Source organism: Epinephelus moara, chromosome 23 (assembly GCF_006386435.1).
Source record: "Epinephelus moara isolate mb chromosome 23, YSFRI_EMoa_1.0, whole genome shotgun sequence".
Taxonomy (NCBI): domain Eukaryota; kingdom Metazoa; phylum Chordata; class Actinopteri; order Perciformes; family Serranidae; genus Epinephelus; species Epinephelus moara.
In genome coordinates, this window is record NC_065528.1 from 14251046 (window position 1) to 14266547 (window position 15502).

Below are 15502 nucleotides of genomic sequence, written 5' to 3' on the forward strand. Positions count from 1 at the left end.
ATGTGTCCTCATAAAATGGTTTGAATGATATCTAACAAATTAGCGTCCCATGAATGGCATCAACATGTTACAAACTTAATGTAATGTTACTTGGCTTAGGTTAGGTTTAGGAAAAAAACAGGGTTGGGTGCTGTCACGTAAAGTTATGTACTGAACATAACGTACTTAATGTAAAGTTACATAGTTTTAGGAAAAGAAACATTGTGATGACATACCCTAAAATGACTCAAAGTTCACTTGGTTTCACACAGGACACAAACATTGGTCTCCAAGGGGAAAGTCCTGTGTTTTGGGACACATCCACCACTCCAATCTGCCTCCATACATGGACTTTTGGTTTTAATATTACTTCCATCTTTCCTTTCCATCAGTGCAGCCTTCCTGATTACGTGGATTAGAAATCAATTACTGGTTCATGATAACGTAGATTATACAGAAATTCTGGTTCATTATTCTTCGCAGGTATACCTACGTACAGTGCATGACAACAGCCTGATTATGTTTTTTATTTTTTAATTGCAAGTCTAAAATCACAAAACCAAAGTGTGTACAACATTATTTACATAATTATTACCAATTACAATTATTTCAGTAATCTCTAATGACTTTGACCTCTGACCCTGACATCAACAAACAACAGCAATAACATCATGTGGATGTGAGGTGAATCCAGGGGACACAAACACATACCATGGTCCATCTCAGTAATGGGCTCTGCACTACTCTGATCTGGAAAACATCCATTTGCACACACACACACACACACACACACACACACACACACACACACACACACACACACACACACACACACACACACGCACGCACACACATACATAGTCACATGCACGCTCCTGTACTCACGTACACACAGAACAAACAGTGTGTTTGCCTCGGATGTATCTGACAAGGTGCCATGAGACCACGGCTTTCTGCAGCTGGCTCCTGATAAGCTCTATTAATAGTCTGCCACTGCTTTCTATACACCCCTCCCCTCCCCCCTGTCTCACCTCTCCCTCTCCCTCCCCTCCCCGCTGCCACCACCCTGCCCTCATCGGCCACCATGACTACGTGGCTACCTGTTGCTATGGCAACCACTTGCTGGGAAACCAGTCTCCGAGCGGGCACCACGCTGTGGCAGCTCTGGGAAGGGAAATCGATAACCGAGAGAGAGGAGTCCTCACAAAATCTCCGCAGGAGAGAGAGAGATTTGGGAAAGAAAATCACCATCATCAACATTTCAAAGCTCAGTTACATTTCTTGCAGTCGTACACAACATCAGATCATTAACCAAAAAAACTTATTTCCCCGCACTGTACTGTGGGAAAAGTTAACAGTCATGATTCAAAGCCCGGTCTGCTGTTGAGTGTTGAATGCTCAGAGGAGAGAAACTCCTCGACTCTGCCAAGGGCTGTGACCCAGACTGCTGTTACACCCAGAGAAATCAGTCTGCTCTCTTACGTCTTCAAATTGATTTCTTGCCCGTGCAAACATACCCTAAGGAATTAGAGTCAAGTCTTTATCTTAGTTATGGCTTTAAAAAAAGGATTATCATCTGAGGGCGGAAATCCGAGATCCAGATCACCGTCGAAATCTAATCAGCTGCTCTTTGGCATGAGGCCAGTTTGATGGAAATCCATTCATAAGCTTTTGAGAGATGTTGCTGAAAGACAGACACGACAAAAACCTAACCTCTACGTTCTATGTTACAATAGAGGCAGGACTTTTAAAATAGCAAATTTCTGTAGTAAATGCACTGTGCTACTTTTGTCACATACACAGTAAAGTGGCCTTGTGACTAGGGGAAGGAATCAATAGGCACAAACGATTACCAGTGCATCTTGATGCATCAAAATTTTGAATTCTATACATGATTTAGTGTTTCTCACTTCCTACTTTTAAAACACAGCATATTTGTAATGATCCACAGTTAAAATAAACACATGAATTCACTTCCATTATCTTTGATTAACCCATTTGTGTCCATATTTAGTATACGAAGAGAATGCCACAACATGTGTTCTGATTCGTCTTAAGTCTTGAAATTTGGTACGAACACTTTGGGCAAGTATCTAACGGTACAGCCAGCAATGTCCCTTGTGAAAAACAAAGTTATATCTCAATTTTTTTATGCCTTATCTTGAAATTTTGAGAGATGACATGAAAAGAGTAGCCTTTTATTAATGTTCAAAGTCAGGATTGTTTTAAAAAATGGGTGCAAAGACGCTTAAATTGTGGAGTTTTCTGTTTGTGTTTCTTGTTTCATGTTATTCATTCATGTTTAATCTGCTTCCTGTTTTATTTTGTAGATTCTCTCCTCATGTGTCGTGTCTGGTTTAACTTCCTATCTTTGTGTGTTTTCCCGCCTGTTTTCTGTCACACCTGTCTCATTAGTCCTTCCCTGTTCCCAGAGTCTTCCCTTCACACCTGTTCTGTATTAGTCTTGTTTGCTCCACCCTAGTGTTCCCATTTCCCTCCTTTTACCAGTGTCCTCCTACTCCAGCTGTGTCTTGTTCTTGTGATTAGTTTTCTGTGTATATACACCTGTGTGTTTGCCTTTGTTCCGTGTCATTTCGTCTGTGTTCCTCTTGGGTGCGTTCTGTGGTTGTTCCTGCATTATTCCTGTGCTCATCCCTGTTGATCGTGTTTTTCTCAGTTAGTTGGTTTGGACGTTGAGTTGCCTGCCTGTACTGGATGTTTTCAATTGGCTACATTAAAGCTTGCTTTTTTGTGAAAACCAAACTGTCTGTTAGTCTGCTTTTGGGTCCTCCTCTGAACTGACACGTGACATAGTAAATGTTATGCATAAGAAATATTATCTTTGATATTCGACTTGTTATGAGTTCATAGATGCTAAATATTTGATTGTGTGTCTTCTAGTTTCTTAGCTACAGCCATTTTCTTACCATGCTATATTTAGTCTTTGGGAACACTTAGGGACTTCTGCTTTTTTAATACAATTGAAGATGTTGCAGAACAGCCACTGCTCCACCCAGCTTGGTCTTGGTATGCTCTGATGAAGGTCTAACAGACCTAAAGCTCAACAATGAAGTGAAACACTTCATCAATGGAAGTGTGCGGAAATCTTGTTCTACCAGTCTTAATTCAATTGTAGAAAATGTTCTAGAAAAAGCAACAAAAATTTTGGGATTTGTATAATTTTCAGTACATACACATGCGAGGGGCTTCTGTCTATATATTCCATATAAATAAAAGTTGCACAGAACTGTTATTAGTCACATAGCAGGTGAAAACATTCACTTAAGGAGCCGTTCTCCATTAGTTTCAATAGGTTTCAATGCTTTTTAATAAAGTATGTCTGTTTGCTTCTATGAAACCTCAGATCTTGCATTTTTGACATAACACCTGACTCTCAAATACATATAGGAACCTTTCTCTTATAGTCCAACAAAGAAAAATAAAAAAATGGGTTAACTCAATAGTAACAAATGGAAGCCTATCTTCCCTCAGAACGTTAAAACAACGGATACGTTGAAGTCCGTTACTTTTCACCATGCAGTTGGTTCAGCTGTAAGGAACGTACAGCCCGGTCGAAAACTGATACAGGTGATCACAATGTTGAGAACTGGTTTTCAATTTCTGATTATTGACTTTTCTGTATCGAGATATAATCTTTCAAGAATCACGCCGTATCTAAGAATCAATGTTTTTTTCCCATCCCTACTCATTACATGGGTCACAATCCTCCCATCCCCCAAATACAACCACCTATTATCACATAACTAAAATTCCATACATAGGTCATCTGTACCAAGCAAACTGCATTTGCTGATGAGGGCCACAAGATGCGGCTGAAGGCTCTGTATAAGTTGCAGTAAGTGGACCTTGAACAAAAAAGGCCATACTATATCACTGAATGCAGTTCAATCCACCATTTTTTAAAAAGACTGTGTTATATTAGAATATGTATCAAGGTTGAGTGTAATGATTCAACAGGTAAACAGAGCAGCAGGCAGATTTCATGCCAATCTACTCAGCAGTTCATCAGCAGAGACAGCAAACCCCCAAAGCCATTAAATCTGTTTTGGCTCCTGTCTATTTGACAGCTCCGTTCAGACTGTGTGTGTTTGCACTGTCGGCTTGTATACTCAGATGACATTAGGCAGATGTCAACACACACGGATGGACATATGCACAGATTTTAACACACTTAGCATTAACAAGTCCTGAAGGTCCTGATCCTGCTGAAACACCTCTATCTGTATTCACCTCACACAGTCGGACCTCTTCATCCTCCTGCTATAGCTCCCCTCCGTGGTCCCATTTAATGTATCTCAGCCATATGTATCACCAGCTTGTCTCTGTCCAGGCCACGCCTGCTGCCACACACAGCCCATATGCCTCAGAGTGAGATGCTACAGCTGATGTTGATGTGTTTACTGAGTACTGGATCATTTCCATTTCACATCCTGCTGCAGGTGGTCACAGGGAAAACATGTTCAAGCCCATTAAGGTTAATACCATTACAGGCCAGTAAAAAGGTCAAATACTGTACAGTTCTGCTCCAGTTTATTGACTGTCTGAAATTAAGTGTTATCGGCTGGGAGTCCAGCTTCACAGTCACTTTATCTTGCATTGGTTTTTAAAGTGTGAAATGTATTCATTCTCAAGCAGCTAATGCCTCTTATCCACTGCATGATTATGTTCAACTTGACTCTACTTCACTCAATTTGGATACCAGCGACTTTTCTCTGTTTTGTTTTCTGCTGCAGATAGTACCCCATCAATGTAGGTGTGATTCCTAGCTGATTGTCATCACCTTCAACATGATACGACATTGACAACCAAACAGAGGAATGTCTGCACTTTGTTTCGCTGGCTGCAAATGTTTAAAATCTGGGTCAAGTGAATCAAAAATACATTTTCTATTAACAGTAGCTTGGCTATTTTAAAATTGAGGGTTTGTGCAAGATGTCCAGTGTCATGCAAGTAACAGTTCTCTCTGACTAATCACTGGTTTGCAATGTTTAAAAGTATCGGCTCAGCTCGCTTGGAACCTTTACCAAGGTGGTACCTAAAATGGTAGGATATCAGGAGCTGTAATATCCTATGATTCACCGAAACTTGGCTAAATCCTGCACAGCACCATTCAACCAGGAGGCTCTTTTTTCTATATGCAGTGAATAAGGACTAATGTGACGGAGGGAATGTGAGGTGCTGATGAGTGTGATGAATCTCAAAGGTAAAATGTGTCACTTTTAACGTACAACAAAATTTTGATGTTAAAGACCTAGTCAGAGTTTAGAAAAGCCTGGTTTCACTCTGAAGTCGTCGAAATCTGGCGCTTGGGCAGTGACTTGTGGTGTCAGAAACCAATATAAAAAGGTGTCTTTTAACTTCAGCATGATACACGGCAGGCTGCAGTTATAGTTTAAACTGGCGGGACAATGACGTAAGTTATGGCGGCGAAAGTCCGAGTGCGGCGGGCGTGAGAGGTGGTGGATGGGTCCAACAAACACTGACTTTCACCCGAGAGAGCGGTGTTTGTGTCCCATAAGGTTCTAAAGCCAAAACCTGTTCTTTTTTCCTAAACCTAATCATGTGTCTTTGTTGTTGAAGGAAGAAAAAGATCAATTCGCGTTGTTGTACTGATGTAGTGCATTTATTTTGAAAGATTTCCCGTGAAAACACAAGTGTATCTTGAAAGAAGAGAACTTGACACGGTGTCCCAGAATGTCAACAACCAACGCACCCCGGGTACCTTGCACGTCGTATGTGGACATGGAAGGTCATGGAAGGTTGAGAAATACAAATAATATTCAATTTAATCTGCTCATGTCTTATATCAGTATTATTTAGGGGTGGGGGGAAAAATTGATACAGCATAGTATCGTGATATTTTTGTGTGGCAATATCGTATCGTCACACAGTGCCAAGTATCGATTTTTTTTCATTATATGAATTATTAATGCCACAAATACAAATCAAAGTTTAGGTACCCTATTATGATCAAAACTTAATCTTATTAAATACAACTTTAAAAACAACCATTTCCTTTGGGTAGATAATTTTCAGTTGAAAAAGGGTAATGAATCTCAAAATATCGTAATATATTTTATCACAATACTAAACATATCGCAACAAATTTAAAATCGCAATAATACTGTATCATGACTTAAGTATCGTGATAATACCGTATCATGGATCCTCTGGTGAGTCCCACCCCTGGTATTATTGCACAGACGACATATTTTGAGTCAAATGACATTATATTGATAGAAGTGAAGCCATTTTTAGTATTCGTATTCCACTGACGTTCTCCACTGGAACTGAGACTGCACTGAAAACAAGCCTGAACCAAAGGCCAGGTTTCTTCACTTGCTTGAATGCGAATCCCTCACAAACACATTCGCAGTGTGTTCCCTTTCTGGTTAATGAGCTCTTCTTTCGGCACCAGGGGACAGCTCCCAGCACTCCCTTCTCCACACACACACAAACACACACCCTCATAAAGTCATCGTCTGGTCAGGCTCAGCCTCAAAGCAGCACAGCACAGTTAAACAAAGAATCTGTCTGGTCTTGTGAAGGCAGCCTCTAGGCACGTAGTACAAAGCTCGGGACTGACTCACTTGATCAGTGTACGAGGGAGATACTTCACTAGACCCTCCATCACTGTGATGTAAGAGACAGGCAGGACATTTTCTGGTACTAAGTAGCTGGTTGTGATGGAGGAAGCTAATTAGGGGCTAATGGAGCATCCTTGAAAATGCAGAGCGAGGAAAAGAGAAAAATCCCACTGATAAAGCTGTTGTTCTTTCAAATGGGTAAGCGGTGTGAGTGGTGATTGCATTCAGTGGCTAAAGCAGGAGAGGTTGTACCCTTCCTTAATTAAATTCAGTCAAATGTGCCTATTTTCACATTAAATTTTGCCAACAGAGATTTGTTTACCCTGTAACTCTAATTTTGGAGTTGTTTATGATGTAAGTTCACTTTAGAAATTAGCCAGATTGTATTCAGTGACTTAATATCCTTATAAAACCATTTTTGGGGGGAAAAATAACTCAAAATACACACGTCAAGCCAAAACAACTCATTTTCTTGAACACTTGACATTTTAGAGATGTGATTTCCACATTACGACAAAAATATGCACATAAACTCCTCATTAAGTCGACACTTTGCTTCCACCTAGTTACTATGAGGAGTGTGACTTAATTATATAAACCAACCAATTAATTATCAAACCTCCAGGTGATAATTAAATATTATCACAGTGTAATTAACTGCACTATTTTTATGCGGACCCCTCATCTGCTGTCTCCGAGGACAAAACAAGTCAACATTTGCAACTGCTCGATGATTTAGCCAGAAAACACGATTATGCACACACACACTGTGAGGGTGTGTGCTAGGGTTCGTGCGTTTGTGTGTCTATGTGTGAGGGAATGGATTATGACTAACTAAAAGGCTGAAGGCATCAGAGCGGATTTCTCTTAAGAAAAACATTTCATGGCTCTTTTTAACACTTTAAATCTAACCGTCGCCACACAGAGAGCCCACAAAGAGTCCATTATTTTAAAGGGAGACTCTTGATGCACAGCTGAGAACTGCACGACAAGGGTCACATGACAAATGGAAATGGACAAATCCAGTAAAGTTAATGTAATTTTAAGTCAAATTCAAATGTAATCAATGCAGACATTTTTTAAAAGTAAAATGATTATGAAAGTAAATAAGGACTTGTTGATCTCCCTCCAAAATATGATAAAGGTATACTATGTAGGATTTTCCTACAAAACAATTTATCTACTAATATAAAACTAATCCCTCTGACCTGTCACTTATGACCCATTAAGTTTCAAATAATGAAGTAAACATATGTGGAAGTAATCCCTGCGACAAAAACCTCAGACTTCAGACATTCTGATTACTCTGTTTCCAATGGTTTTTACTTTGGCTACAAAATGACATCAGCTCGTAACGGATGTCTTTACATGATCATCTGCTCCAGGCATGTTACTGCAAGTGTTTACATTACATACACTGCTACATGTAGCTACATGCTAACATCAGGGAAACATGTGATCATGGTTGCAGATGTTGCAAATTAATCCCCCATGTCAGATCAAATTCCAACTGGAACATGTCCGCTTGTGTTTAGGAGTTTTTATGATTGATTTTTCTTGCTAAGTGCTGCTATTCTTTGTTACAGTCATTTTCTGGCTGCAAGTACACTGCTAACTTACATATAGCTAAATGCTAACCTCAGGGAAACATGTAGGCTAATCTTTTGGCTGCTTACATTGTAACTTTTTCCTCAATTTCAGATCATATTCTGCTAGAACATGCCTGGACGTATTTAGGAGCTTTTACTGGTGATTTATCACAGTACAAAGTGCCACTGTTCTCTGTTACAGTCATTCCCCATCTGCAAGTACACTGCTAACGTACATGTAGCTACATGCTAACATTAAGGACACATATGATCTTTTGGCTGCTAATATTGTAAATTTCTCCTTGACTTCAGATTATATTCGTGTTGAAACATGCCCGGATGTATTTAGGAGCTTCTACTGGTGATTTATTACACTAAAAAGTGCCAATGTTCTCCGTTACAGTCAAGAAGACCCATGAACACTGACCAATCAGAGCTGAATAGATTTAAACGGACAGCCACTAAAACAGAGTGTTTCAGACAAAGAGTGAATACAGGTGCTCCAGCAAGACAGTGTGAGGAAATAAAGTGTTTTTGACTGTTAAAGCATGTAGGCCTGAACATGTTTAGGTAGAAAGAAGTCTTCTATACAACCATAAACCTGAAAACAAGTAAAATAGGTCCTCTTTAATCAATGTGTGTGTGATAATAACTTTGCTACATTTTTAATAAAAACGCATAAAACAACATCATAAAGCCCACAGCCAGTGTTTTCTACAGAAAAATTGAAAATATAAGCCTGCACAGCCAGATCTGAGACTACTTTCAATGAGTCTGGCTAGCGGCAGATGCTAATGCTATCCCAGGCCCCTGGGAAAGCTGCTCAGCCTTGCAAATAATTTTCAAAAATCCTCTCCGGCCCAAAAGCACTTTCCCCATAGATTGTGAAAAAATTGTCCGTAAAACTGTCAACAGGACACCACGAACTGCAACAAGGTCAACTATGAATCTTTCTGTTCTAATTTTTGAGCCAGGATGGATTTATATATGTAAAACTTCTCTCAAGCTGATAAAAGCAAACTCCTTACCCATATAACACATCTAATTTAGCTATGAATAGATTTCTCCTCCAAGATTGAAACATCTTTCCTAAAATGTCCTCTGCAGAAAGAAAACCTCTTAATTTGATAGGACTGACAAGGATTCATTACATAACTTGGCAATTTCAAACAGTCTGGTTCAGTACCTTCTGTTTGCTCAGACTAGCAACGGCTCATATCACACAACAGCCCTTGTGCTCAGGCAAAGGTCAGACCGACAATAACCGGCCAGCAGCAGGCGAACCAGATGCTTATGAGTAGGAATACAGGGAGGCCAGGCTTGGTGGTGTATGGCCTTTCTGGGTTTGACAAACAGCTCTGGTGACCTTTTTGGCGAGTTCAGTTCAGAAATGCTCTGCAATTGGCTTTGCTGAGGTCCGGCAGTCACGTTAATGTGAGTGTCCAGGTGACAGGTTCAGGCTGTAATAATTGCATGCAATGAAAAATGTTGCTTTATTAGCGTCTCCAGCAGCTAACTGTGGTGCCAGAATGTGTTCCATTATCTATCAGATCCGGCTCATGCATGCTTGTGTAATGAAGATGACTGTATGGGAAGAGACTGTGATGGCAGTACGGGAGGGGACACTTATAATGAAACAGCCACTTATAATATAACAGCTGAAATGACCTGGGTGATTAGTTTCTACCACATATTAGCAATCAAAGCTTGTGTATGTAAATGAAGTGTGTACATTTTCAATCTTAATTTCACATGTTAATTTGGGAAAAGGCAATGTTTACTCACCTTTTATTTGTATATTAAAAATCCCTGTAAATACTTATTTATTTCTTAAATTATTGGTGGTTCTCGACAAACACAAAACTGACATCACTGCCACAACTGTCTGTGTTGATTTTGCCGTACATGCCATTACAGGCTTGCATTTCAAATTAAAACTGGCTGCTGATGGGGACCCAGCTCCATATAAAGTGGTTGATGACTGTCCATTAACTGTGTTTCCCGGGAGTGGAGGAAAATAATCACTGTTTATTCCCACCAGCAACAGGTATATAAGTGGGCACAACATGACTACATAATAAGAAGAGCTCCAACAATTTTTAATGAATTAAAGCAGCAACATTTGGAGCACATGCTACTTGCATAAATCGTAATGTAGATGTAGGGCTGCAACTAACAGGTGTTTGAATTGTCAATTAACCCTTTTTTTTTTGCAATCAACAGATGAACTGTTTAGTCAATCAAACATTGGGAAAAAGTGAAAAAAGCTCATTCAGATTTCCCAGAGCCCAAGTTGACGTCCTCAAATAACTTATTTTGTCCAACCAGCTGTACAAGTATATTCACAACCCAATCCCCAGAAAAAATGTTTGCATTGAACGTTTTTGCACCACAGATATGTTACATTTGTGCATTATTTTGTAGCGCATACATTGAAACATTACGTTTCTCAACAACGCTGTGGTTAACGTGTGGTTAGGTTTAGGTACAAAAACCACTTGATTATGTTTAGGAAAAGAGATCTGGCTTAAAACACCCACATTTAATTGCACAAAAGCTACTGGAAAGCAGGAACATGTCGGTGAAAAACACCATGGTTCCATGGCTCAAATGCTGCTGGGAAAAGCAACAATGTTTCAGTATAAACACTAGGGCTGCCCCCAACTAAGAAATTTCTTGTCGACCAATAGTCGTCATTTTAGGCCATTACTTGACTACTCGCTCACATGGTCCAGTCATATAGCTTTTGATTTATTGTGACAAGGAGCAGCTCCTATACAGTTTCAAGATTGTAAGAACTAAGCAACCAATGAAATCTTGCCGACTAACATTTGGTCAACTCTTAGGGGCCATCCGAATAAACACCCAGGTTCTATGCCACGACCACTGATGGAGGCACCACAAAGGGTCACCAGAAAACAACTGGTGTTGGTGTTTGTTGATCTTGAACAGTGGTCTGCAGCTTGGTAGGTGCCTTGCCTAGGAGACACACCATCCACCATTCCCCCCTCATTCCAACAAAGTCAGCTCATATATTACATCCCTTTAGGAACACTGACATGATTAGTATGAAAAGTGCAAATGTAACATATTTTTTGTTTGCAGAAATGTACAACGCAAACATTTTGTTCTGCTGACTGGGCAGATATTCAACTAACAATGGCATAAAGCAAACCCTCACATTATGAATACATGAAACAGCAAATGTTTTGCATTATTTTGCTTAAATAAAAACCTAAATGATTGATCATTATTACATTTTTTTATGATTATCTTTTTGATGTTCAACAAATAAAGTACTTTTCTATGTGGGTCTTGTTATTGTCTGCCACCATTTTTGTTTTGTTTTTTGGGGGGGGGGCATGCAACAGGTGGATCCAAAATAATAGCATCTCCTCATTAGAGTTTATCTGCCTTATAAATGTTTTTCAAACTCTTAAGGCCATGACACACCAAGCCAACTGTAAGCCGCTGGCCAATTACGCAGGTTGAATCTGTGTTGGAGGTGGTGAAATGACTCTAATTGGTAGCTAAGCATAGTGAAGAAGACAAACGGAAGTGAGGAAAGTAAACAAATGGCTAAAGTCAAGAGAGCGTGAGATCAGAACAAACTTGTTACAATAGGTAAGATTATGTTTTTAGCCATTAAGCTCATTATCAGAAACCGTTTGTAACTGTTTAAGTTAATACTTGCTTGCACACAGTAAATATTCTGTGGTGTTTCAACACTGGATTGTGTTGTTAATGTGCTAATTGGCTAACTAGCGTCACAAATCCATCCTGTCAGTGTTCCTGTTTTCCTTTTCCAATGATGAATACAGACTATCACTGCCAGCTGGTGTGGAGAGTTATTTCCTCTCACACAGGCACAGAACAAACGTGCTAGCTAGCCATTGGCTGTAGTCTTTGGGGTGCGTTAAAGTGCAACTTTTTGGCTGAGACACATGCAACGTGAGGCGACACAACAGTCAACCTTCATCGCCACTAGTTATTTCATGTTGGTTTGGTGCGTCTGGGCCCTTACTCCCAAGTTTGTCCCACAGGCTTTCTGTCATAAATTAATCCCCTTCAAACCCAAACCAAGATAACACTGATGACATCATCAAGGTAACTCTTTATCGGACTTCAAAAGCTTTAACAGTTTTGATTAAAACTCAGTGATCTTGGTAAGTTTTATTCAGATGTTTTATGTGCAAATTCAAAATGCGCCTAACAAACAAGTGGATAGAAAGTGCAAGACGATATGTTCACATTTCTGTATTCCAGTTTTGGAAAATTGATATAATCAGAACCATCTGTCTAATTACACATTGTATCTAATTTCAAGAGAAAAAGTGGCAGCAGTTTGCTATCATTAACTGAACCCTCTCTCTACCAGGAGTCATGCTTGTTTTTGTAAAATTCCCTGTAATTGCTCTCATTGACAGCAGAGAAAATATGGTAGGATAATTACAGTACATGATATAAACAACTAGCCTTTGCTTAAGAGCTATTTTAGTGAAAGGAAAAGCTACTATAAGTTTGCACAAAGGGTATCTGAAGATATTAGGGCTCAGTTTGGACCCTTCGTGCCTCATCATCCGGTGAGAAGAGCATTTTCCATTGAGTTGTGAGTCACCCAAGCTTTATAACCCATCACAGGGAACACGATGCTTTAATTTAGTTTTGTCAAAGTCTTAAGTTGTCGTTTCATTGCACCCGAGTTGAGTGTTTTCATATCAGCGCTTCCTGTCAGTCACCTTAAATCAAAGCAAACTTTACTGTCACTCCCAAGCTTTTTCTTCCAGCCAAAATAAAACTCATTCACACTGCGTCCACCACAGATTGAAAAATAATTATGGCAAAAGCAAATGAGATACAGAAGTATTCCAGGTATTTCCATTTAAATCATTATCTCCCAGCCTGTTACCCAGCAGCAGTAATGCCCTCACACCTTCCCTCCGGGTGGAAAATTAAGACACATTCATCATCTGCACGTTCCTGGTGCCAGATAAATAAATATATACTAATTCAACTCTGGTTGATTTATACACCACACAACAAGAATCATAATTACAACCATTTATCACAGGAAGAAATTGAAATGCTACTAAAAGGGTGCTGGAGGCAAATCTTGATTCAAACATCAATGATAAAGGGTCTTTAGTTTGTAGAGGAAGTAAACACAGAGCTCTACACTGTGGTCAGGGGTGTTTGCTGAAGATTAAGCCTCCTCTTCTATCTCTCCTATCCCAGTGTTTGACCGAGGAGAGAAAATGGTCTGCAATTCCTCCACGTATCACTGAGGACAGCGCTCACTATACTCTCAAATGAAGAGTGAATCAACGTGGTGCTGGGCCGGGAAAGCTAGTTTTAACAGCCTCTTCCACCGAGGATGTGACTCATGAGTAACAGTAGCCACTATAAATAATTTGGGGTACATTGAATTTGGATCAAAAGGCGCGTTGCATGTAAAAGCATGCAGAGAGAGGAGCAGGCAGAGAGAGGAGCAGGGGATGATTCAAGAGGGGAGAAAGCGGAGAGTGAGGAATATTCATGTGGAGGAAGGAAGGAAGGAAGGGAATGTGCAAAGGTATGTTTCCAGGGGAGGAAGCAGGGATGGGGCCCAATCAGATAAATGCAACTCTGACATCAGCGTCTGATGAAGGCGACCCCATTGACACCAAAAGTCTCCCGCGTGCTTCAAGGCTCATCTTTGCTTCCTTTTGGGCGGTGATATCCGCTTCTTTTTCATCGCTCGGAGTTATCACTAAATGGCACCCAAGTAAACCTGATAATAATCCTAATAAAGACAGCAAGTTGTCTAACAGCCAGTGGCATGCAGCCAGAGCAAGCAGAGGGTCGTGCTGTGTAATTAGAAGCTGTGAGTAATTGCAAATATCAGGCCTGAGGCAGGGAGAGGCAGAGAGGAGGGAAGCAAAACTATTGCATGTGGTGAGGAATGGTAGGCTTTAAGACCTGAGACCACTTAGGATGACCTCTGAACTCTGTGATGGGGGGCAAGTGCAGGGAGATGTTAAGGCAGGGATCAGTAAAGTGTCATATTAGCATCAGTGCTGCAAGTTGGGTGGGATATAAGAGCAACTTTATCTGTAATTGATTTCACAAACAAATGTAATCTGTTGGGTTAAAATGATGGGAACAGTGCTCAGAGACACACATCTGGCTTAGTGACAGACACAAGGGGACACAGAGCATGTTGGACACATGTCTTACCAAGCCCCACTCCGACGATGAGCCTCCCCGCCAGGAGGACCTCCTTGCCAGGGGCGGTGCTCAGCACGATCCCCCCGACGGTGAAGAAGAAGCTGGCCAGCAGTATGCACACTCTGCGCCCGAAGAGCCCGTTGAGGAAGCCGCCCAGCAGGGCAGACAGGGCGGCCGCGGCCACAGTACTTGATATGAGCACCTCCTGCCACAGTGCGCTCAGGTCCAGCTCCCTCTTGAGCAGGAGCATGGCCCCGGAGATCACCCCGGTGTCGTAGCCGAACAGGAAGCCCCCCAGGGCGGAGAACGCCGCCAGGACGTAGACGAAGCCGGGCGTGACATCCTGCTGGAACTGCTTGCGGGCAGCGCGCTCCAGGTCCCCGGTGGAGGGGGTGGAAGAGGGGGGTGCAGCTGCTGGCGCACCGGCGGTGGAGGTGGCGGCGGAGGCGCCCTGGCTGCTGATGCTGGCGCTGGACGGAGCCTTGATGAGACTCCGCTCTCCTCCGTCGCTCACTTTCTTCCACCGCTCGCCCATCAGGTTGCTCATACTACGGAGATTGTAGTCATGGTCGACCTGCTTTCGCGACATATGGGAAATACAACACAGGACAGGGCTGCTTAGTTGTATTGGATGCCTCAGGAAAAAGAAAACAAAAACACACTTAACTAATTTACCCACCCCACCCCCACTCAGTTTGGAGTTAAACTGCCGCGTTGGTTATCCACAACCACTCCCAAATATAACGCTGGCTTGCTGAGTAAAGTTGCGCTCCAGCCTTGTGTGTGTCAGTGTATCACATCCCTGTGGTGCTGATGGGAGAGTTGGAGAGGAGTGGGGAGGAAAGGTAAGATGGGAGGAGTGTAGTGGAGCAGCTCGTCACTGCGAGCGTCGGCATGACGCAAAGAAATATTGTTTGGGAAGCATGATGCTGGAGTGGATCATTTATGGAGAGGACAGTTCAATTAAATCATGCAAATCATCTATTTAAATTAGAAAGCAATACAATACACACACAAAAACCACAACTGAAATAGATCTGCTGCTCACTGTCAGGTGAGGCTTTAAGAAACCCAAAATTTCCTTGTGCACAAGCAAAAGTACAAACAAAATCTCATGTA

General features: G+C 41.3%; 1 protein-coding gene across 1 annotated transcript in view; it reads right to left on the minus strand.

Moving 5' to 3' along the window:
* LOC126384665 (proton myo-inositol cotransporter-like) overlaps window positions 1-15180 on the minus strand; it is a 109476-nt gene extending 94296 nt beyond the window's left edge. Inside the window, exon 1 of the mRNA XM_050035835.1 lies at window positions 14393-15180. Coding sequence (XP_049891792.1) covers window positions 14393-14972 — 580 coding nt within the window. The 5' untranslated portion in view covers window positions 14973-15180. The remainder of the gene's footprint in view (window positions 1-14392) is intronic.
* Between the last annotated feature and the right edge of the window lie 322 nt (window positions 15181-15502).